This window comes from Terrapene carolina, unplaced genomic scaffold (assembly GCF_002925995.2).
Source record: "Terrapene carolina triunguis isolate 2854851 unplaced genomic scaffold, T_m_triunguis-2.0 Scaffold68, whole genome shotgun sequence".
Classification (NCBI taxonomy): domain Eukaryota; kingdom Metazoa; phylum Chordata; order Testudines; family Emydidae; genus Terrapene; species Terrapene triunguis.
Genome location: NW_020664419.1, coordinates 75,049,649 through 75,075,354, shown reverse-complemented (window position 1 = coordinate 75,075,354; position 25,706 = coordinate 75,049,649). Strand labels below are relative to the sequence as shown.

Here is a 25,706-nt window from a genome sequence, read left to right as displayed (position 1 = left end):
ACTACTTGTGTGAGTAAAGCTAAGCACAAAGAAGGTAAGTTTTTCAAGGCTAACAACATCTGTGCACATGTGTCTGCCCAGTGCTTAGCACGATGGAGCCTACTCTTGATTGGGGCATCTACTTACTACCAGAATATAAAAATAATAATAATGTACATCTACATTAGTTAGAATACAGAGATGATTATCATCTTTAGACCACAACACTAAGGTTGGGCAAATGTAGGAACTATATGAAAATTTTCTTCACAGAAAAAGTCCTCAGGCTAACATTTAAATAGTGGTGAATACACTGCTTACCTCTGGGAGAAAGAACCTTTTGTCACGATCCCAAAGTGGAGGCCAAATTATAACCTCTTGCAGCTGCCTAAATTTCTGAAAATTGTCCAGCCATTTTACTTTTCCTTCAAGATCTCCTGAAAAATACAAAATATCAATTATCCCCATGGTTGACAACAAGCTTGAGAGATGTTGAATGCCTTTAACAGTGCTAGACTGCAGTGGAAGTAGAAGGACTCTGGCCTAGACCCTTAAAGATGTTTAGCTGGCTAACTCCCAGTGATTTCAGTGGGAGTTTGTGGCACTCTGTACCTCAAAGCAACACCCCGTAACCCCCATATTCATCACTGTCATATAATTATGATATGTTTTGTACAAAGTATGCCTTGTGAGGCATCATTTTAAAAGTCTTGATCTATTGAATATTAATATCCTGTTGGATTGTATGTGCTATCATTGTATGGGAAGTTATGAAGTTTTGTTACATGTGTGTTACTGAAATATGCTGTGAGGTTGGGAACATCCACAACCAGCCTTTCAGGTACGACTGTGGAGTAGCCAGTCATGCTGACAGCCCATTAAAGAGAATCCACTATCCCAGGAACTGTATACAATGGAGATTTCTCATGGAGAGGGCATATATAATGGAGACTGCTTGACTGATGGGGGCAGACCTTTACATCACAAGCAAACATCTTTTCAGCAAACTGGAAGAAACTATAGAAGAGGGGAAGTGACATCATCACTTGGCCTCATTCCTGCCACAATTCAACACCTGGAAACACATCTGGAGGACAAAGACTTTGAATTGGGGAGTATGGTCCCAGGCTGGAGGAGAGTTCCAGTGTGTGTACTGAAGATCTGTGACCTCTTTGTACCATCTGTCAGGGTGAGACACTGCTTTATTCAAATCCTGTTTAGTTTGTAGCACTCAGACTGCGAATTTATTTTATTTCTTAGGTATCCAACTTTGATCTTTACTCTTACTACTTATAATCACTTAAAATCTATCTTTCTGTAGTTAATACATTTGTTTTATATTTTACATAAAACAGTGTATTTTGGTTGAAGTGTTTGGGAAATCTCAGCCCAGGTTACAAAGGCTAGTGTTTGTCCTCTCCACATCAGGGGAGGGGCAGTCTGGGTAATGAACTTACACTGGCCAGGCTTCTGACCAGGGAAAGACAATATATGCTGGGGGTGTAAGGCTGGAAAGCTGGAGGGAATTGGCTGGAGCCTTTCTATTATTGGTTCATGAGTAGCTGGGAGAAGCATTCATGGAACTCAGTCGGGTGTGTCCCTGCCTGTGGATGTCTGTGTAAGTGTAGTACCTGCCAGAGTTTTGTAGCTTGCCAATGGCATCACAGTGTGAGGGATACCCCAGGTTGGTGGGACAGAGGGCTCAGAGGTCCTACAGTCCAGGTTGCAACCCTAGAACCAGAATTAGCCACCTAAAAACCTTTGAGGAGCTGGGCCTTTGGGGCTTGCAAGGTTGGGCCCAAAGCTTAAATCCCGGCTCTATTGAGGTCAATTGCAAAACTTCTCTTGACTTCAGCGAGGCCAGGATTTCACCCCATGTGTTTAAACAGGTTTTAATACACTGTTGTGATATTTTGGATGTCATATTACCAGTTTGATACTGGAAAAATGTCTGACTCTAAAGATTCACTTACTATTTTGTCTTAAACTTCAATTAAAAAAACTCGATATTCCAAATTGGACTCCAGTAGCATGAGAAAGTTCTTTACTGGTTTAATTAAGGGTAAATTAGCTTTTATCATTTAGGGTCTGATTCAAAAGCCATTGGAATCAATGAGAATCTTTAAGAACAAACTTTAAAAGGAAGGATGGTTTTGTGATTCAAGCACTGGACTGGGACTCAGGAGATCTATTCACAGTGTGTAAAGTGAAGCACGTGTGTTAGTCTGCAGGATCAGGGCCTTAAAGAGCAAAACTTCAATATGACTCCTAATTTTGCATGCAACATTGCAGTGTGCACACACACACTCAGCAAGGAAGGGAACGCTGGAGGTAAAGTTACCCCTCACACCATCCCAGCAAGGCAGGTAAGTTGTAATGTCACAGATAAGGACATGAAGGCAAACAGGCTAAGTGGCCCAAAGCCACTTCCTGATTTGTAATCCTGGGCAGAGATCACTGGTCCAGGCATTCGCCAATGGGTGTATTCACTTTCTATCTATTAGTACTCTGATTGACTTCAGTGGGAGCTGGATCGGGGCACTGGAGAATAAGTTTGTCTTATAACGAGCTTCAGAGCTATCAGATATTTAAAACTGCAAATTGTGGGTTCCAGGAAATGACTGACTGAATAGGTTATTTATGTAAAATAGAATCCAGTATAAAAACCCATCCATTTTTTTTCTGCATAAGCTGGAGAAAGTTTTCCTTAGCTGAGATGGCTCCCTAGGTACCTTACATGTAAAGACTGTCATTCCGAGAAAGGTTGTTGGCATAATATGCCCCTTGTGTGTGGAATTTTATTCTTTTAAGGTTTAAACCCTCCGAATCCTTCCCAGACATGACTCCATCTCAAAGACCTCTTTGTTTGAGATATTCCTTGATTTGTTCCCATTTGTGAACTGCTCTCAGCTGTTCGCATGTCAATGCAAATGATTCTCTGTGAATACAAGTGACTGACTGATTTATGTGCTGTATTACCATCCTGAGGGAAGACTTTGACAATATGAGAATGGTACCAGGCAATTTTGAGAAAAAGAGAAGGACTCAAAGGGATCGCAAAGAGTTTTTCGTGCCACCAATCACATCTTCAAACAGTAAAAAAAAAAAAAACAAAACCCTCATTTACATTTGAACCTCAAGTGCGTAAATCCTCAGAGAAAATGCTAAACAGAGAACTTGACTTTTAATCTCAGCTACTTACGTAAGGACTTTTCCACCTTTTCCTTAATAGAGAGGATGGTGGCTTTCTGTGCTGCATCAGTGCTTCTCTTCCAGATGTTGTTAAGGAGGAGGGGATATCGGGTCAGTCTGTGTAAAGGAGCCACCAGCAGTTCTGGCAGATGTAGTCGTTTGCACTGTTCATTTTGTTCACACCACTACTGAATATAAAGAAAGCCTGTTTTAGGATCTACGAACTCGCGGTGCTTTCTGACAAAGCCGTTAATAAGCAATTAGCTGCATCATCAGCTGACTGAAATGAACTGGGGATCCACTTGTGATGAAGCCAATTCACTTCCCAGTGAAGTCAATGGAAAGGCTCCCTTTCACTTCAAGAGGAGCTGAATCAGCCCCACAGATTAATCTTTGGTATAGATAACTTCACATTTCAGGCATTATACTAATTCCTAAGAATACGTTTCTTCACTGTATCATTTCATCTTATCAAGAAAAATCTCAATCGGGGATTCCTCCAGAGCCATTTCCTCTTCAACGTTCGACTGCTTATAAAAGAGTGAGTTTTGCCCTTAGATGGGTGTCTGTTGCCCCTGGGGGACTCCTGGTGGTACTCGAGCTATTCAGACCCCAAATGCCCCTAGTAGGGGCAGGACACCTGGCTATCACCTTGGAGCTGCCCATAAGAGTGAGCTCATTTTTCAGGTTTAAATAGAGTAAAATCTGAAAGCTGAGCAAGTTTGAAATGATGGTGTCCATTACTTAGTATTTATGTAGTGCTATTGGTCTGTGTGATGCTAAAGTTAAATAAAAGTGGCAGGGCCCTATCCCATGCAGTCTATGGGGGGCTAAATTCGGTTAGTGTAAATCTGGATTAACACCACTGATTTCAGATATGTGCAATGTAACTAAGAGCAGAATTTGACCACTCATGCTCACTTTAGCAGTCAATAAACAATAACTCTTCAAGCTTGGCAAGAGGTTAGGTCAAGTCAATGGAGATACAGCTACATGACAGGGAAAAGCCAAGCCACTAAATGTAGTATTGTTGTGCTAGCCTCCCAGTCTCTCTCTTCTTCCCAACTGGTTTCAGATACAGTAAAACAAAATCAGAGGGGAGCCATGTTAGTCTGGATCTGTAAAAAGCAACAAAGAGTCCTGTGGCACCTTATAGACTAACAGATGTATTGGAGCATCAGCTTTCGTGGGTGAATACCCACTTCATCAGACGTTAGACGCGTCTGACGAAGTGGGTATTCACGCACGAAAGCTGATGCTCCAATACATCTGTTAGTCTATAAGGTGCCACAGGACCCTTTGTTACATTTTGTTTTACTGGAAAAAGCATCTCAAGGGGTAAAAATGACATTTACACCTATGAGCTGCTGTTTTAGTTCCATCCTGTGCACTCAAGGAGATTCTCTTCCTTTCCAGATGGGTCACAGAGATATAAATATGCAAAGAGGGGAAAAGCATTCAAGTGTTCTCCCTCAGGTTCAATGAAAACTCTACCAACTCCCTTCTCACAGGCTCACAAAAACACGCAAAAGCACTACCATGCTTTTTCATTACATTCATGTGTTTGGTGCTGTTAGCTTGGTTTAAACACATGCTTTTAACTTCCATCTGCAAAGAGAATTCAGACTCAGAATGAAGTAATAAAGCACGCATCTTATTCTGAACGTTGTGCTTGTAAAGTCTGATATGACCATGTGAATATAAACATGGCTTCAAATAAAGACAGAGCTTAAGTGACAAAACCACCACACCATCCTCTCCAGTTCACACAAAAGCCTCTTGAATCTCCTGTTCCTCAGGTGTGCCAAAGATTGTGTGTTTTGTATAAGTTTCATGCTATTTGGTGTTCTCATTAAAGCAGCAGCTCCTGGAGTCAAGTGATTATATGAAAATCTCAGCTTTCATTTTTTTAAAAGTAAGTTTTTAGCCCTCTTGGGCTAAAGCTTGAAGATGTGACCTGAACAGATCCTAAAGGCTCAAAAATAAGAAGGGAAATAAAAAGAATCCCATATTTATTATTTTTAAGATCACTTCATTTTTAAACCCATCTTCTGATTTTTGGGGGCCTGACTCATGATTTTTGTATGCCTGAGTTTGGCAATACTTACTCCCTGTCTGCACATGCTGTTGGAGTGGCTGGGTCCTTTCTGGCTTCCACATTTTATGTTTCTATTTTAAATGTTCCTAAGGCTAGCGTGTGAACCTGTTCCTTGCACTGGTGAGCAGTTACTTGTAAGAATAGGCCCACTGAAGCTCACGTAACTACTCATCAGAGTCACCAATGGCAGTAACAGGGTCACAGTCTGGCCCTAAGGCAGCAACCCATGGCATCAAGTCTCAGAGCCTGGGTGGACAGACTCAGACCAGAGGGGTTCTGGCTATCGTGCTAGAAATAGCTGTGGAGACAGCACTTTTAAGATGAGGCTCAGGCTGGAGCTTTGGCTCTGAAGCCCACGCTGCCCCTAGGCTTCAGAGCTCCAGCCCAAACTGCAGCATCTACACAGATAATTTTAGTCCCGAGTCTGTTGATCCAGGCTTGGAGGCTCACTGCCATGGGCTGTGTAGATGGCAACCTAAATCACAGAATCTGAGATTTGTTACAAGGTCTGATCTTTGAGCAGATAACATAAGACAGAAAATCCACAAACCCCTTAAAAATAGGCAGTTATTTTAGCTTCTTCCCTCAGTGTTGGGAAATCCCAAGAGGGGATCATTGCATTAGTTACTCAGTTATGTCAATTGCTTCACTCTCATCCCAGTGTTTACAGATATCACAGGACATTATACACCGGCCAACCCTGCTGCTCCTACCCTGAGATAGGAGGTAACATATGACAGGTTTGGATTAACAGCCCAGCTGTTTGACCTGCCCCGGTTGGAAGCTAGTTCTAACATCTAATAATTCTGTATTTTATAGGTTGCACTAATTGAATGTGCATTAAGATGCAGTTGCCATTGGAAAAGCACTGTATGAATGTAGTGGATGAAAACCTGGTGCCATTGAAGGTGCTCATGTCAATGGAAATTTTGCCTATGACTTCAATGGAGCCAGGATTCCACCCAGTATATTTAAACCTGTGGTATCATTAAAAAAAAAAAAAAAAAGGCACAGACTGTTTTCTAAAATAGAATATAGGCTTTTCCAATTTGTTTTTAAAGACAGGATAGGATGGTTGAAGACTCAACAAGGAGAGCAAAACCAACACTTTACTTTCAGATAGATTCCAAAATCTTCTCTCTGCCTCAGGTTCTCCAAGTAAAAGATGGCTGAGGTGTAATGAAGGCAGTAAATCTGGTGTATCTGGCAGAGGTTACCTTGAAAATACTGCAAGACAAAAGATTTAGAAGTTTAACAAGATTGAAAAAGAGGAATGTCAAAGTGAGGGGCAAAACAATGGGGTAAACAATCTGAGGAAGGAGGGAGGGATAGCTCAGGGGTTTGAGCATTGGCCTGATAAACCCAGGGTTGTGAGTTCAATCCTTGAGGGGGCCACTTAGGGATCTGGGGTAAAATCAGTACTTGGTCCTGCTAGTGAAGGCAGGGGGCTGGACTTGATGACCTTTCAAGGTCCCTTCCAGTTCTATGATATAGGTATATCTCCATATATTACTTTTCTTAGTTTTTATAAGGTACATTTTGCCAGAGATTTGATTGTAACAGGGAAAATCGGGCTACAATAGAGAGTAAACTTGCCAAAGAAAACTACTTTCTTAAAGAATCCTGCCACAACTCTAGCAATTCTATGGGCATCTGCAGTATTGAGACTTTACTGCAGGAAAAATAAAGTAGATGATAAAAAATGCTAGGCTACGGAACAGCTTTGCATAGCCTCATATTTAGGAATGTACTAAGGTATCAACGTGTGTTAGAGGCACTTACAAATTTGGAGTGAAATCTTGTCCCCAGTGAAGTCAATGGCAAACTCTCATTGATTTCAGCGGGGCCAGGATTTCACCCATTGAGTGAAAGAAGAATGAACGTATCTCTGAAGCTCCCATTGGACAGCTTGATTCCTCCTAGTAGATGATTTAGGTCTTTTAGTAAAAGTGGAATGCAACCAAGAAAGCAGTTTCACAAACTTTCTGCACTACATTCAGAGTCCTACTACAGAGCATTTCTGATCATGTTACCTTTGTGAGTACAGAGATGAAATCCAGGGAGGATTCAGATGCAGTGACATGGTCCTTTATAATTTTGAAAAAATCAGTCACAAAACTGAGACTCACCTAGTCAAGGAAAGAAAAAAAAATTAGTTTGTCTGCTCTTCTGAGCTTTATTTTTACCACTAAATCTTTTTAAAGTCCAGATCCTGCAACTGACTCCATACCCAATAGAGCCCTGTACTTGCACGAAGTTCCATTGACTGACTTTAAGTCAGCAGGCACAATCCCTTTCAGAATTATGGTCTAAGTGCTTAAGTTAACCAGAAGTTAAAACAATCCTGTTAAAAACACCCACTTAGGCCTTGTCAAGCACTGTTTAACAAAAATGATGAAACGAGATTACATTTTTCCAATTACATTTATTTTAGAACAGTAGCTACATAATTAATGTGAATATTAAACACAAATTAACATTGGGAATTACAGAAATAAATGCTGTACACTGATCTGATGTGACAGAACACTGTAGATGCAATGTGATTAAAGAGGTCTTCAAACTCATTTGGAAAGTGATTGTAATTTATATTCAACCTTATTTCAATTTCCTGAAGATAATGAAAAACATTTATTTAAAACTGCAAAGGGACCAGAATGCAAGCAAGGCATTCTCCCAAACTGAGTTCTTTAAAAATATTTTCACTTAGATTCTAGTGGTTCTATCTGAATCTTCACATCTTGTACATCCATAGAAAAATTTACTATGAAATCTACATTTACCATGCAGTGGTATCAGGGATCTACAGTATTCCTGTAGAGTCAGAATCGAAAATAACTGCTGTAACTCCAGTACCATAATGAAGTACATTAAAATGCTGGGATTTTAATTTTAACCACTATATTTTGTTTAGCAAATTTGTGGGCCTACTTAGCTTTCGGGGAGTTGCTCGTGGTACAGTATGCATTCTAGCATGTTGGCAAGGTGTATTTTATATATTTCACAACATAAAGTTCTTTTATGGCAAGAGTGTCAGTGTCATTTTCCCCACATTTGACCATAATGGATGTTACTATATTATATACACACGCAAAGATTTAAAAAAAACCATAATGGAAAAAGTATTAAAAACAACACTCAATCATGACTGTATCGTAATCAACCCTCCGGTGTGTTCATCCTGTAAACTGCACATAATTCAACCCCCTCCCTTGTCTCACCCCACAATAGGGCCAGGCAAAGACTTGATGCATGCTTATTCTGATGTTTAGTTTATCCGTTGTTTCTGTAGGGAGGCCAGGGGGAACTGAGGTCATAAGTCTCTTCTTGGAGTAACAATTATTATTTTCAGTATGATGTCGTTTTATAGTGTGACGGGGCATGAATGCCCCGCACTGGGATTGCAGGGATTAATTCCTCTATTTGGGCCGAGGAGGCCATGCCCCCTCGACGCTGCTGGGCATGCTCCAGTTGGAGACCAGGTATAAAAGGAAACAGCCCTGCTCATTCAGGGTGAACCATTGGAGAGGGAGGAGGTGTGCTGCAGGCTCTGCTGAAGGACCGCTGGCACTTCACAATGCGGAGGCTAGCCAGATGGCGGCGACCGATGACCCCAAGGCTCCAGATGCCACAGAGGGAGGAGAAACCATGGGAACCCTGAGACAACAAGCCACGGAGAAGCAGATTGGAAGCAACCCAGGGAATCTTTGCGGGGAGGTGGTTGTAGAACCAGAGACTAGCTCAGCGTGTTTTGGCTGGATCCCTGAGCCGGTGGTGGGCAACCCTGCTACTGACAGGGCCCTGGACTGGGACCAGGTGGAGAGGGAGGGCCCGGGTTCCCCTAACCTGGCTGCCACCCACCCTGGGGTGGCGGCCCGTCTCACCAGTTCTATTGACTCTGGCCGCCAAGCTGCAAAGCCCTGATCGTGAGGGCAGCTCTATTGACTCTGGCTGTTAGGCCACCCCTCCCTGATAGAGAAGGCGAGTATATTGACTTTGCCTGTTAGGCTGCACTACTCTGGGACCCAGAGGGGTCACTCAGACATGGCCGTGGGGTTATAATGACCCTTGCCCCATCCCAAAAGGGGATGGAGAATGCATGACCCACGACATACAATAACATCAAAGGGCTCAGACTATATAGAGGCCCAGTGGGCTAGGCACTGCATAAGCAGAGTAAAAATCAGGGCCTTGTCTTGAAGCAATTACACTCTAAATAGACAAGAAAGATATTGGGTGGGGGAGGAAACACAGACACAGAGAGATGAACTGATTGGGCCAATGTCACTCAGCAAGCAAAATGGCACAGATGGGAGTAAAATCAACATCTCCTGACTGTCAGTATCTACTAGCTCATACTGCCTCTCACCAATAGAGCTCTAATAATAATACTTAGCCCTCTGTGTGTTCAAGCCACTGTGCGGACACTGATTAATCTTTGCAATCCTTATTAAAGAAGGCAAACACTATCTGTGCTGGTAGAAGAAGAGCAACAAAAATGAGATGTCAATGACCATGGGAAGTGTAACTTTGAGGAGGAAAACTGCAATGCACAGTTTTCTTAATATAGTAGCATTTGATCTTAGTGCTCATCTTCTGTAGTGCTCATTCACTAATGGAGTCAGAAACTGTTCCCAAACGCCACCCCCTATTCAGTCAGAGTGATGTATTTGCTCTTATACCAATAATTTTGTATTCAGTGAAAAGAATCAGTTTGGAAATAATTTCTTCTGTCTTATGTGATGCTGTCAAAGGTAGGACAGAGTTTTGTTTGCCATTAACGCCGGGTAACAACTATTTCAGCTTGAAGGAATGCCAGGTATGATCAGTTGCAATCTTGACTAACTTGTCTTGGCATTAAAATGCCTTGCAGAGAATGCTGTCCTTGCAAAATGGAGATCTTAGGCCAAGTTTTCTGCTTTGCCGAGCTTAGCACCACCCACCCTGAGTGTAAAGATCCCTGAGTCTTTTCCTGGCCCCAGCACAAGTCAGAGCAGTGTAGGGACTACTTTAACTTGCACACGTTGGAAAAGAGTCCCCAAGGAGACTGACCACCAGCTGAGAATAGACAGAGCACAGAGCACTCCGGGTGTGTCTTCTCTCCACCTTGCCCCAGAAGCTGCAGGGTGAGTAGCACATGAGACAAGCATGTCACCTGGGGAATTCCTAGCTGGGGAGATGTGGGTGGTTTCTGTTCCCTTTGTCCTTATGGAGTAGCACAAAGGGACCATAGTGTAGCAGACACTTCATGTCTATGCACTTGTTTGATACGGGAAATTCACTGTTGTATGGATCAGACTGTTGTGATTGTTCTGCCCTAATGTTTGTATACTGAGGACTGCCAAAACCCATGATTTAACAAGACTCTATTTGAAAGAGCTAATTCCAAACTCGTGTTATGACATTTACTTCAAAACAGGAAACAATCAGACTACAGCCATAACCAAAACTCAAATGGCTCTATGCCTGTTCATGAAATCATTTGGACTGATGATGCCTCATCCAAATTGTTTTGCCAAAGAGAGAGGGGGAAAGTGTCCTTAGGGTCAAGTTCAAGATACAGACACTGAAATCTGGGTCTGGCAATTCTTTGTGTTCCTCTTTTTTTTAATTATGCTTCAGCTTTTGATCTAAATGAGATTTCTTTTTTTCCCCTCACCTGGTTTAACTCCTCCAAGTTTGCAAAAAGTCCCCACAAATCCACATCCACGAGGAACTCATTGTTTTGCAGGTATTTTAGCGTATTCACAAATATCTTTAAAAAAAGACAATAAAGCCATATTATTTATTATCTGTATTAATTCAACATTAACAAACCAATTAATTTGCAGAGGGCAGATAGATTTACCATATATTCCTTCATAAGCCGTAATTTGACTGGCAGACTACAAAATGGCTGGGCTCACACCATTTAGGAGCAAGTCTTTCATGGCCTGCACAAAGCCTAAAAATAATGGGTTTTGGGCAGGAACTATGCAGTGACTGAAGTGAGAGAATCCGTACACAGCCAGCCCACTGACTGCAACGTAGCCCCATCATGGCAGTTATTCTATTCTGTGGTCGGGAATGGGGGCTGAGGCCTCTTTAGACCTGGTGGTCATGAACCCTGTCCTCTAACCTAGGCCCACCTCAACTCTTTCCGTCTACCTCCAGGTTGCTCTGTATGCTCCAGCATGGGGGGGGTGGAAGAGTGCCACTAAGCAACTGAATGGCTGTAGGGCCAAGGCTTTGAGAGGCTGGGTGGCTTGTTCAGTTTCTCCTCTTTTAGGGTGAATTTCAGTGGCGCTGAATGAATACTGAATACATTACACACTTGCTGCTGTAGCTTGGCTCTTTGGGGGTTGCACTGACTTACTGTGATTTCTACCAAACAATGGCCCCAAAGCAGCTAAAAATGAGCTGAGAAATATAATTTATTTCATAGAAATGGCTTTATGTGAAAACATGAATAAAATGCCTACCGATGTTGCCCAAGGTGCTAGGGGAGGGGTGAAGAGAGTGAATGCTGATGCTTATCCCTGCATTGGTCTAGCTGCCATGAACTAATGATCTGAGAGCCTGAGAAAAAAGCCACTTGAGGAGGAAACGCTCCATAGTCTCAAATCTCGGCTGAGCTTAATTAGAACAAGGGGAACATTTAATAGTGAGAAATATTTAGAGCAGCAAGAAATAAATGGAACTGTGAGAGTTGCCAAACTCTTTCATAAGCACATTTGTTTCCGCTGCTGGAGGATAATTAAAAACGGGGATGGGAGGGATGGTAGGGGGGAGGGGAGGCTGTATCATTTGTGAGCCACACAGGGCCTACTACTGTATCTACCTGTCTTTCTCTCTAGGTTCTTACTCCTCACTCATCACCATGGAGTCTGCGTGCCTTGTAATACCCCCCGCCTAGCAGGAGAACCGCTTGCAGTTAGCTGAGCTCCTCAGCGATCCTCTACCACTTCCACTCTTTAAACAAATGTTTCTAGATGGCAGGACACTTTCATCCTGGCTTTTCCCAACTGTCCCATAACCACCCTCTCCCCATTTCTGACCACCATAATGGAGCTCTCTGTGCTCTTCCTCATCCACCTGACTTTGAAGCATTTTTTTCTATAACTAAATGACCTTTTCAGCATGAAACATGCTTTTTAAAAATGCTGTTCCTCCCTGGACCCTATCCTCCTTCCTTTGAGAAACCAGTGGTAGAGGTGGCGAGAGAGAGAGAGAGTGTGTGTGTGTGTGTGTGTGTGTGTGTGGAAACCCTCTTGATAGATCTTCCTTTATCACCTATAAAGGGCTACTGCGTGGCCTAACTGTCAGTCATGCAATCTTACCACAGCTTGTTCAACTTTGAAGATGCTCCTAATTTTCCTCAGGATAAGGTTACGTTTGATTTTATTTTTTCTGCTGGGTGGAAGGAGAGCTTGAAATACTAGAATTACTGCAATACTAGAATTTTGCATTTTCAGGTTCTAGTCTGGATAACACAACTACAACCCGTTAGTCCTCTTCAAGCTAAGCTATTAAAAGCCAGGAGTACAAAATGAAATGGGCTAGCAATAATGGAAAGTATAGCATTATGAGTCTGAAAGGGGGAGTTGAGAGAGAGTGAAAGACAGACTAAAATGGCCTCTGATCAGGGCCAGCTCCAGCATTTTGGCCGCCCTGAGTGGCAAAAAAAAAAAAAAAAAAAAAAAAAAAGCAGCCGCGATCGGCTCTCCGAGAGGGACCCGCCGCCGATTTACTGCCAAAGAGCCGGACGTGCTGCCCCTCTCCATTGGCCGCCCCAAGCACCTGCTTGCTGCGCTGGTGCCTGGAGCCGGCCCTGCCTCTGATACTACTGGGAGTACAGAACGCACTGAACCAAGAGAGATTGATGCAAAACACTGAGAAGAGGCACACAGAGGAAAAGATTTCATCAGGATGAAACGAAAACCAGAGAATTGTGGAAACAGGTTTAGAAAACAAGACACGAGGAGCACAAAAGTATACAGCACAAAAGTAGAAGTAATTTCCATTGAGATATAAAGGAGAGGTTATAGATGACTTTCTTCTTGCCCCATTGACAGCAGGACAAGTCCCATGTTTAATCTCCTGGAGAAATAAATCCAAAGTTACCATCTTGAGAACCAGTAAGCGATCCAGAAAGTAACTGCATTCACTTGTAAAAAGTTCCCACGTAGCTTCTTCTTTCCTCATTTCTAATGGATCATCAGTGTCTTTCTCCTCAGTCTGTTGAGCCATTATCATTTCATGCCAAGTTTTATTCTATTGATTGGAGGAGGGGGCAGGGGAAGGAAAAAACCTTATACATTTCATGCAAAATAGCTGACTGATTCATAAACTGCTGCAATCTTTATGCAATGTATTAAAATATAATATAAATAATAGAATCAGATAAATGAAAGGCTTCGAGAAGTCATCAAGTGCAGCCCCCTGTGCTGTGGAAGAACCAAGTAAACCTGGCCTGGATAACAACAGTTCTCAGCCTTTGTTTGGATGTTTAATAGTTAAAAAATAAAAATCTTGACATTTTACTCTTGAGTATTACAAAGCATATATATAATAATAATAATGCAGAATAATAATAGCACCTTCCATCCAAGGATCTCAGGGCGGTTTGCAAACATTATTGAATTTAACCTCACATCATCCCTCTAAAGCAGAGGTGTATTATTATATCTGTTTTTCAGATGGTGAAATCAAGGAACAGAGACCTTCACAGAGTATCTACACTGCAGCTGGGAGACAGCCTCCCCATGTGGAGGGAGACACTCGAGTTAGCTTTGCTTGAGCCAGCACACTAACAATTGCAGTGTGGTCATTGCAGCATGGGGAGGGGTTCGGACTAGCCCGCCGAACTCTGACCCACCAGCTCAGGCGGCTTGAACTCGGGGAGTTAGCCTGAGCCACTTCCAAGGCGCAACATCCACACTGCTATTTTTAGGGTGTTAGCTTGAGCAAAGCTAGTGTGACTCTCTCCCGAGGCTGGGAGGCATGTTCTGAGCTGCAGTGTAGACATACCCTAAGTGACCACGGGCACATGAAGCCTGACAGATCTGGGCATAAATCCCAAATTGCCTGACTCCTAGACTTCTGTCTTAACCACAAGACTAACCACCTTCTGTTGTAACAATTGTACCCTAAATTTATATACAGATTCTGCATGTAGATTGCCTATGTCGATTACTGGCATGGAAAAGATTAATTTTAAAAGGGACACAAAGAAGGGAAAAAAGTTTTAAGTCCATTGGAAAGGACTATCAGTGTAATATACAGAGTATTGCAGTACCTTAAAACTGTGAAACTCGTATCCGCTGCAGTCTGTGATCTTAATGGTTGAAAGACAGTTTTTCAGATCAGACATTTGCTTTTGTTTGTCTTTACTCTGTTAAAAGATAAATTCTATATGTTATAATTTAAAGAGGTAAATAATATGCTTATTAGCTTCAGTAATTTTGTTTTAATCTGCAAGGACCTCACCCTAATGTTTGGTTTCTTTGCCAACCCACGTACACATAGCCAGTGAAAGGAGTGTAGATGCGGCGCTGTCATTTGCTTCTACATATTGGATATGGATAGGAGCCAATGTCAAGGTGGCTCTTTGGCACAATGAGATTGAGTTGTACAGTGCGGTAGTCTTTAACTGTTGCTAACCCAGAATATCACAAGTGATAATGGGCTATTCTCAAAACCCATCTAGGAATAAACTCAGCTTACTTTGCTCATGCAAAAATCAGTGATATGTGACCAGGAAATCTATGAGGGTAAAAAAAATTTCAAAATATTTTAATAAACTACATATTTAAAGTGACACTGTCTGGTCAAATTTGCCATAACATTTAGGGTGCTTTTTTGTGTGTGTAAAAATAAGATTTTATGAACCCTAAAAGAGATTTTTCCATGAAATGAATAATAATAATAATAAAAGAATCAATGGAATTTTTAAAAAACAAACAAACATTGCTTGCAGCATTTGCACACCAAACCTCACAGCATTATGCTTAGTGCCACAAATATTTTAGTGTTTCGAAGTGAATGTTGACTTGACTGTGTTTCATATTTGCTTTCAGAGATCATTTGGGGGCTTGTACTTAATACTCTCAAAAATGAATTTTAAGGTGAATGCTGGAATATTTGCCAAAAGCACCTTTTGAAATGTGTATTTCATTATAATATTTGAAATTCACAGTTTGATCTGTGACGGTCAGTTCCATAAGATGTTCTATCAGTGAGCAGAAACAATATTACGTGCATTTTCTAATTAAGGCACTGATCCTGCAAACACGTAGGCATGTGGTTAACTTTTACGTCCATGAATAATCCCAGTGAACTCACTTTTGAGTGAACATCAAAATTAATAACAAATGTTTCTTGCAATTTGAATAGCTTGTTTGAGTTTGTTGCAAATTTTAAACATTTGAACCTCAAAATTCTCAGTCTCAGGTTACAATCCAACAAATATTTATGCACATGCTTAACTTTCAACATGCAAATAGTCCCATTCAAAAAGAGCCAAATGTAAGCGGTGTGGTCCTGGCACACTAAAACCATAATAATGTAGCCAATTATTTATGTCTTTAAAGAATTAACATGTGAATAATTTATTTACCTTTAAACAAAGTAAAGACAAACAAAAGCAAATATCAGATCTAGAAAATTGGCTTTCAACCATTAAGATTACAGAATGCAACAGATATCCGTGTCACAGTTTTTACTAAGGTATTGAACTCAAGCAGACCACTCTGAGGTTAAGCTATATATGCATTAGTGTTTGCAGGATTGGCACCTATAACTGTAAGGATTATAAAGTGAAAGTGAATAAGGAAAAGTTATTTACTTGTTCCCATAATATAAGAACTAGGGGCCAGCAAATGAAATTAATGGGCAGCAGGTTTAAAACAAATAAAAGGAAGTTCTTCTTCACACAGCGCACAGTCAACCTGTGGAACTCCTTGCCTGAGGAGGTTGTGAAGGCTAGGACTATAACAGGGTTTAAAAGAGAACTGGATAAATTCATGGAGGTTAAGTCCATTAATGGCTATTAGCCAGGATGGGTAAGGAATGGTGTCCCTAGCCTCTGTTTGTCCGAGGGTGAGATGGATGGCAGGAGAGAACCTGTTAGGGTCACTCCCTCTGGGGACCTGGCATTGGTCACTGTCAGTAGACAGGATACTGGGCTGGGTGGACCTTTGGTCTGACCCAGTATTGCCGTTCTTATATTCTTATGATTTTGAAGTTAAAATACCTAATATTTGCAACAAACTCTCACATGCTATTTGATTGGAGATGGAAATATTTGTCAAGAAATTTGTGAATAACTTTGACAAATACAACTGAGAATTTAGTTAACAGAAAAAGAAAGACATTATTCAGTGCAAATTGCTCACTCATACTTAATTATGAGAGCAGGAAGGTGAAATTGACTAACTAAAAGTGAAATTTACTCATCTATTTTCATTATCCAAGCTGCCAGGAAACCAGTGAATAAATAAAAAACCTAAGCAGATAAAAGTAAAATAAATGTAAAGTATTTACAATTTTTTAGTGGTTTAGTTGTGGTTGGCAACCTAGAAAGGAAATTAAGGTGGTCTTTTTTTTTTAACGTGATTATTGACCTGTTCAAATAAAGTTTCAATCTGCATCTACAGTGGTGTAACAGAAATCAGCTTTCCCTTAGAGTTCAACTTTACCCTAGACAGAGAAGTACATTTACAGTGTATGTGTGATTTAATAACAATAAATATGATAGATTTCTACAGTGCTTTTACTGCTCTGAGGGAGCAAACAAGTTTGAAGCCTCATTAGCTACCATAGCAGCATAGGAATCTGAATTTGGTTTGAACCTCCTACAGTGGAGTCACTAATGAGAATAATTATATAGACCATTTATTACCATCTGAAACCAAAGAAAGTGAATGTTATGGTAACTACTGTATTGCTACTAAAGAAACAAAATGGGACAATGAGCTGATATAAACAAGGATACAGAAATTGTATCTCCTATGGAAAAACATTTTCATAGTTTAGTCATTTATTTATGTGAAAAAATATATGCACATACTGAAACAGTACAGAAAATATGGGATCCTCATCATTTTCCTGGTTTAATAATGCAAGCCATATATTCAGAAATATTTATTTTAAACAGTTTGATAGCATCTGGTATTGGAGCTACAGGAAGAATTTTTATTCCCCATTGGTATTTGGGTGGTGGATGGCGGGGAGGAGAGGAGAATGCTTCAGAAGTTTTTCAAATGAAGTATCATTGATTTATTTATTGAAAAAGCCACTCTGAAACTTGTCTGCACTTGTTTCATTGCTTTGTCCTAATTTCTTAAATCCCACTTATGCCAATGGGATTTAAGCACATGCTTAATTGCCCTGCTGAACTGAGGTCTAAATTGACAAGTAAACAGGAATGTTTGTGCTCATGCAGGGAGAACAAAATGAGAAGAAACTGTTAGCTCCAGTGGCGCAATGGGTTAGCGCACAGTATTTATAGAGCTGTGCTGTGTGGAGTGATGCTGAGGTTGTAAGTTCAAACTTCACCTGGAGCACTAGTTTGAAGGGAGGGATAGCTCAGTGGTTTGACCATTGGCCTGCTAAACCCAGGGTTGTGAGTTCATTCCTTGAAGGGCCTATTTAGGGATCTGGGGCAAAAATCTGTCTGGGGATTGGTCCTGCTTTGAGCCGGGGGTTGGACTAGATGACCTCCTGAGGTCCCTTCCAATCCTGATATTCTATGATTCTATGAAGACATGGCTCAAAAGTTAATCACCTTAGCCTAGATCCTAGTCCATGTGTAAATAAATAAATAGTAATAAAAAAGATGGAGAAAAGTTGTTCTCTCCTGCCACAGAGGGCAGGACAAGAGGCAATGGGTTCAAACTACAGCAGAGCAGATTTAGATTAAATCTCAGGAAAAAACTTCCTAACTGTAAGAGCAGCAGGACAATGGAACAGACGAGCCGCGGGAGATTTTCAAAAGGAGGCTGGAGAGCCATCTGTCTTGGATGGTAAACACAACAAATCCTGCATCTTGGCAGGAGTTAGACTAGATAAGCAGTTCTCAACTCAGGGGCTGCACACAGGTTTCAGGGGGTCCGCAAAGCAGGATCAGCATTAGACTCACTGGGGCCCAGGGCAGAAAGCTGAAGCCAGAGCCCCGCCACAGCAGGCCTGAAACCCAAACCCAAGCAATTTAGCTTCCTGGGGCCTCTTGCGGCATGGGGCCATGGGCAGTTGCCCTGCTTGATACCTCCTAACGCTGGCCCTGGCTTTTATATACAGAAAAGCAATTGTTGTGGCACAGGTGGGCCGCAGAATTTTTATAGCATGTTGGGGGGGGGGGCTCAGAAAGAAACAGGTTGAGAACCCCTGGACTAGATGACCCTTGCGGTCCCCTCTAACCCTATGATTCAATGTGGGTACATGGGTCTGCCTGCACACATCAGCTTGCAAGGTCCGGGCCCTACTAAGTATACCAAGGAAAATAATCATCTTGTTATGGGAATTTTTGTAGGAAGTCAGAACAGATTCATAAACTCTGTTGCAGCATGACGCCACTGGTAAAACAACCTTGACTAACATTAGGAAGTTGTCACAGAGAAAACAAATACTTTACAAAAATATATTGCCTGTTAAAGCTTTATATATTAACGATAGGAACCAAATTTAAATAGAAAAGTAAAATAAAAAAATTAGGGAAAGGCCATTTAATTCTTACCAAACCATCCCATTTCTATATTTTAAATGGTATTTCTAAAGCATAGTCCAACTGAGGGGTTGAAGCTACTGCCCTTACGCATGTGAATTCCCACACGCATTTCAAGGAGGTTAATCATACAAATGAGGGAGTGGGATTCAACTCCTATTTTATAATATTTTGGCCCCATTTTGAACATTTCAAGTATATGTGCTGCCATGTACCGTGTAAGGCTAGAAGGGACCATTAAGAATATCTAGTCTGACCTCCTGCATAAGACAGACCAGAGGATTTCACCTTGCAAATATATGAACTGTGAAATATTTGTTGGTAAATGTCATGAACATACAGCTAAGGGTAGCATAAAATCCCTCCTTTACCTGTAAAGGGTTAAGAAGCTCAAATAACCTGGTTGGCACCTGACCAAAAGGACCAATAAGGGGAGAAGATACTTTCAAATCTGGGCAGGAAGGTTTTTGCTTTGTGCTGTGTGTGTTGTTGTTCTCTCCGAGACAAAGAGAGAGACCAAGCAAGTAATCCAGCTCCTACTGAGATGATACATCTAATATTACAGAAATAGTAAGTACCGGTAATAGCAAGGAAATGCGTTATATTATCTTTTGTTTTAGCTTGTGAATTTTCCCTATGCTAAGAGGGAGGTTTATTCCTGTTTTTGTGTAACTTTAAAGTTTTGCCTAGAGGGGACTCCTCTGTGTTTTAAATCTTATTACCCTGTAAAATTACCTTCCATCCTGATTTTACAGAAGTGCTTCTTTTACTTTTTTCTTTATAATAAAGTTCTGTTTTTAAGAATCTGATTGGGTTTTTAGTGTCCTAAAAACCCAAGGGTCTGGTCTGTGCTTACCTTGGTTACCTATTTGGTTGGTATATTATTCTCAAGCCTCCCCAGGAAAGGCTGTGAAGGGGCTTGGGGGGATATTTTGGGGAAACAGGAACTCCAAGTGGTCCTTTTCCTGAATCTTTGTCTAACTCTCTTGGTGGTGGCAGCGATACTGTCGAAGGACGAGGAATTTTGCCTTGGGGAAGTTTTTAACTTAAGCTGGTGGAATATAAGCTTAGGGGCTCTTTCATGCAGATCCCCACATCTGTACCCCAGAGTTCAGAGTGGGGAGGGAACCCTGACAGTAAACTATTAATTTAATCTTACTGACCCATCAGTCTAGCTACGTAGGTACTTATAGCCCTGATCACTGTACTGACTGAGTGCCTAAAGGAGCAGTAGGTTAATTTTAAATCTTTGATTAAAGTTAAAGCACTTACTTTAAACATCTTTGGTTTCCTCAGATTTTGTGACTAATATTTTTCAGAATTACTCGTTGACAATAAATAAAATAAAATAAAAAAAACCCCAAGACCTAATTGCGCATAGGCAGGTGACTAACTTTTAATGACCCATATACATCTACAAGTGGAAACAGCAGATCCTTTCAGTAGAAATTCACATATTATTTCATTCAGAGACACTTGAGAAATTTTATATACACAAATGGATCAGGAACAAGGTCTGTGCTAGCAGATTGTATTGTAAGAGTGGGACCTTAGAGACAGGGTTAGGCTGGCTTTGTTCTTAGTAGGGGTCTTCAACTATTGGTAAATAGTATGAGTTCAACACATCAAATTTGTTTCATTGCAGCATGTTTCCTTCAGTTAACATCACTGATGAAGTGATTTTTGACTCCAATACAGTAGGATACTTTAACAGGTACTTAACTTTAAGTATTTGAGTAGTCCCATTGTTAACTTCTTGGCCTCAATGACATGTGGCCATAGGAAAGCAAGAACTTTACAAGATTAAAAAGGAATTGGACGGTTGCATGAATATCTAGAATTTTTGTAATTAAAGCCAACAAAAAATGTTGGAAGTGTTATTAAGCCTTGCGCTTCAGGGTTTAAACCAATTTATATTTATTAGAAATCAGGATGAGACCTATATAGGGGGCAGATCACCCCACAGATTACCTGGCTGAATTGAGGCATTTATTTTTGATTTCACCAGCCCTCTGCCTTTCTTCAGAGATAGTAAAATGAACAACTAAGTTAGCCTTAATCTGTGGGAAACTATTACAGGAAAAATTATGTTGTGAAATACTCACAGCTCCTTTTCTGGCGAACGGCCACCTTGGTTTTTTGGACTCTAATGGGTGAAATTAAAACACATAAATTGTTGGGTACAAAAACAAAAGGAAGATCATTAATATTATTTTGTGGCTCTTTTTTTTGAAGGAGACAAATAAAATTCTTAAGGAGAAGAAATAATTTATACTTAACTAAAATTTAACAGCTGTGTACAGGCAGTTTGTGAGGTTGAGCTAAACCCATTGATAGCTTTTGGGACAGGTCCCATGTGCAATAGTGATGTGTACCAATGACTGGATTGTCAGAGTTGCTGAGTGCTCACAATTCTCATTGTCAATGTGAGTTGCAGGTGCTCAGCACTGCTAAAAACCCAGCTACATGATTGCAAGTTAATTTCTTATCGTGACATGGTCAATTAGACTTCACGTTAGTTCTTTGAAATGACATCATTCAACTTTCAAGAACACTAGGTATATCTGTTCATTACAGCATCTAAGGTCTTGTCCACTAAGCCCTGGTCTACACTGGGGGCGGATCAATCTAAGTTACGCAACTTCAGCTACGTGAATAACGTAGCTGAAGTCGACGTACTTAGATCTACTTACCACGGTATCTTCACTGCGGTAGGTCGACTGCTGATGCTCCCCCGTCGACTCTGCCTGCACCTCTCGGAGAGTTGGAGTACAGGAGTCGATGGGAGAGCACTCGGGGGTCGATTTATCGCGTCTAGACTAGACTAGACACGATAAATCGACCCCCGCTGGATTGATCGCTGCCCGCCTATCTGGCAGGTAGTGTAGACATACCCATAGACACGTTTACCAGCCTAATTATACCACTATAGTTATACCGGTATAACTTCCCATGTGGACACTCTCTTTCTTATTCCAGAATAATTATATTGGTATAGTTATACCAGTAAATTTCCCCATGTAAACAAATCCTAATAACTTAGGCCCTGATTCATGAACGCATGTGCTTAAGTATCATCGTATTAAAATTGAAGTTCAAAACCACATTTTAAATCATGATTTAGACAACTGTCAATTTAATAGTTCCAAAATAATATCCCATAGGACTGTGCATCATTTGGTAGTCCTTAATAGCTCACTACACCTAGCCTAATTCCTGACCTTTTTAATGGCTGAAGAACCTAAGGACTTGTCTACACTGTTGCTTAAGTTGATATAACTTACGTTGCTCAGGAGTGTGAAAAAGCCACCCCCAGAGTGACACAAGTTACATGGACCTACGCCTTGTCCACACCAGTGCGAAGTCGGTGGGAGATGCTCTCCCGCCAACGTAGCTTCCGCCTCTCGTTGAGGTGGAGTAATTATGCCGACGGGAGAGCGTTTTCATAGTGCATCTTCAGCAGATGCACTACAGAGGTGTAGCTGTGCCAATGTAGCACAGTAGTGTAGATTAGCCCTAAGAAAAAAATCTATATTCACCTGGGCTTGAGAAAAGCGGCAAAGTGTCAAGCAATAGGAATATTAAGCCACTGATATCTATAGTTTGACTCACCTTATTTATCTCATAGAATTTCTTTTGGAGTACGTGGCTTATAAACTAACGATGATGCTAAACACCAGTACCACTGTAGGCAGAAGTCACTGATCAACTGTATTATACAGCTTATCAGCAAAGAAGTTTGATAAGAGTAAATCCACAGTGAATTTTCATATTCACACCTGGCAGTTTCAACTCTGAATGTCTGAATCCTGAGGGGTGTTGGTTTATGCCTCAAGTATAATTTAACTTTTTTTTAAAATATAAATTTATGAGTGGTTTAAAAGAATCAAAACCCACCCTGTACTTGACCTGCATTTAACAGCAATGGTGAGCGTTGCAGGTAGTCAGCAGCATCGTCTGACACTAGGAGGTCTCCAGGGAACACCTCAAGTCCGGGCAAGCTTACCACCACAGAGCTACGTCTGCGTTCTGCTGATCTACATGAACTACAAAAGAAAAAACTTCAGAGCCTCTCCTAATATTATTACATAAGTGATTTATTTAGTGCTCATTGCTAATAATAAGCAACAGCAAGCAAAAAACCCCAAAAGCACACTTGGGCTCTGTATAATACATTAAAAAAATCAATAATTTAATGAGCAGAAAACTGGACCCCATGCAGAAAACGCCCTGCTCTCTCTTGCTGGCACTAACATTGTCACTCCTAAAACAACAGGCATGCCAGACACATCCTAAGAAGTCTCAAAAGACAAAGCATTAAAATATACAGTGCTGTAATAATTTTCCCCACTACTTGTGATGCTATATAAAAAGAATGATAACCAGGTGTACACTAATGTATTATCACTAATGTGTCACCACTGTTGCACAGTTGCACTAAATCTGATACAAAGTATGTTATGTAAGGTATAAATGCAAAAGTTGTAATCTGCAAAATTTGATAATCCTGTTTATATGCATGTATCATCTTTGTATCTGAAGTTAAGAATATTTTCTATGTATTTGTATCTCAAACATGTGTTGTGCTCCTTGGTGATACCCCCAGACAGATATTCATCAACACTAGCCAGCCTGAAGAACAATCAGCTATTCCAGAGACCCTCCTGAAAACATCTGATGACTCAGCAAGGCATGTAAGGACATGTGATCTAAGACTCCATCTTTTACCAGTATCATGTGATCTTTTTCCATGCTCATGTGACCCTGGACCCCATGTTGGCCAGTAACTTTCCATGCACATGGGCTGAGCTATAAACTGCAAGCTGTGACATGACTGCTTTGTCTTCATTCCTGCTCCGCATCTCTGGACATGATTTCTAACAAAGGAAAGCTTTGAATAATGGACTGAGGACCCCAATCTAATGGGTGAATGAGAGAGACTTATTACAAGCTAGCAGATTTAACATCACTGCTATTATTCTCACCTGCAAACTGTGAAATCAATTGTAATGTGTATGATTCCTTTAACCAATTAATAACTCTCTTCTTTTCTTTTTATATTAATAAACCTTTAGTTTTTAGTTATTAAAGGAACTGGCTACAGCATGATATTTGATAAGATCTAAAGAATACATATTGACTTGGGGGAGTGGCTGATCCTTTGGAATTAGAAGAACCTTAAATATGATGACTCTGGTTTTCAGGAACCTCTCATCAAAAAGACTTGATATCCGAGTGGTGGGAGGGGCTGGATTGCCTAAGGACACTATGTTCTTACTTTCTTGTTAAGCAGTGTGGTGATACAGGAACTCACTTTTACTGGCTTGGTGAACTCTAATGTTAGAATAACCAACAGTTTGGGGTGTATTTGTCCTATTTTTTATCAGTTTGCCCTGAATGTGGCATTCTCAGTTGCGACTCACACCAGGCATGACCCACACTGTTCCTTTTACAATGGATTAAAATAAAATGGACTCCTGCAGCATGTTTTCTTTATAATGTATCAGGTCTTACACAGTCCCACTGAATTACTGTATACCGTATTAATAGGTAACGGGTAAAAAGATGCCTATATATTAGCCAAAAGGAGCATTTAATAAAAGAATAAGGAATCTTGTCTAGTAAGATACCCATAGAGTTTACAACCAAGGCCAGGGATTGAAAATTTAAGAGCGGAGAAACAAAAGGTTAAAGTTCTTGCAGAAGCGTTTAAATGCATTCAGTGATTCACTTTGAAGCCCCTACAAGAGAGTGCTTGAATAAAGAATAGGATAGCAGCACACTGGGATGTTAACTAAGTCCACACATGGATGTAGGTGCCTTTGGGCTGCATGGATAAAGAGGGCTGATTTAATCTTTGATGTAACTCAGCTGATTTCAAAAAAAGCTAGAAAATCAGAAAAGAATTTCATGGGATTTTTAAAAAGTTTGAGTATACCTTTGTATATTTCACTTCCTTTTGGCCGTTTTGCGACGTTTTCATGTTCATAAATCTCTAGAGAGTGTTCAGTCAAAGTTGGTAATTACTCAAACATTTTCTAACACTCTTAATTTGCAGTATAATATGCCTTAACATGCTCGCTGGTGTAAGGCAAGCAGCTCTTTCCAACTGTTGTTACTAACAGAAGGCTATTCCATTTTTTGGTAGAGTTGATGCCAGGGGAAGTGGGAGTTGTTGATTTAAATGCAAGTATATGTATTTGACTGAATTTCATTTTCAAATGTATTATTAATGTTTTGTTTATAGTGAGGCTCTGAGATTTATTTCTCATGTAATCCAAAACGAATACTTAGATTGTAAACTCTTTGAACTGGGACCTTTTGTCATGTGGCTATGAACACAGTGCCTAGCACGGTGCCCTGACTGGACTCTCGATGTGCTACTGCATTGCAAATGTTAAATAACAGTCATGGTCCTAGAGCCCAGTTTTAAAACTGCGTCTGAAACTAATTCTAATTCTAGTCACGGTAACCTTGAAGACACTTATTTTACAGTACAAGCCAGCTGCTGCAGCATAATGGGCAATAAACAACTTCATGTGGTATAATGGCTAAACTGTAAAGATCAGCAGATTTCCATCAGCTTGGATTCATGATACCAATTTAGAAAATTCTGTTACTGATCTTAAAAAGTAGCTAATGATAGTCAGTTTTGACACTGAATGCTAGGTTATTGACAACAGTGATGACAAACAACCAGTAGCGCTTTGTCATTCTTGGTAATCAAATTAAACG

The 25,706-nt window shown here is 40.7% G+C and overlaps 1 protein-coding gene across 1 annotated transcript in view; it reads right to left on the bottom strand.

The window, feature by feature from the left end:
* Nucleotides 1-25,706, bottom strand: part of PLEKHG7 (pleckstrin homology and RhoGEF domain containing G7) — a 53,325-nt gene that overhangs the window by 22,919 nt on the left and 4,700 nt on the right. The window contains exons 2-8 of the mRNA XM_029910869.1: nt 14,547-14,642; nt 13,373-13,486; nt 10,929-11,024; nt 7,303-7,398; nt 6,383-6,496; nt 3,182-3,356; nt 301-416 (exon numbers count right to left, since the gene is read on the bottom strand). Coding sequence (XP_029766729.1) covers nt 301-416; nt 3,182-3,356; nt 6,383-6,496; nt 7,303-7,398; nt 10,929-11,024; nt 13,373-13,486; nt 14,547-14,642 — 807 coding nt within the window. The remainder of the gene's footprint in view (nt 1-300; nt 417-3,181; nt 3,357-6,382; nt 6,497-7,302; nt 7,399-10,928; nt 11,025-13,372; nt 13,487-14,546; nt 14,643-25,706) is intronic.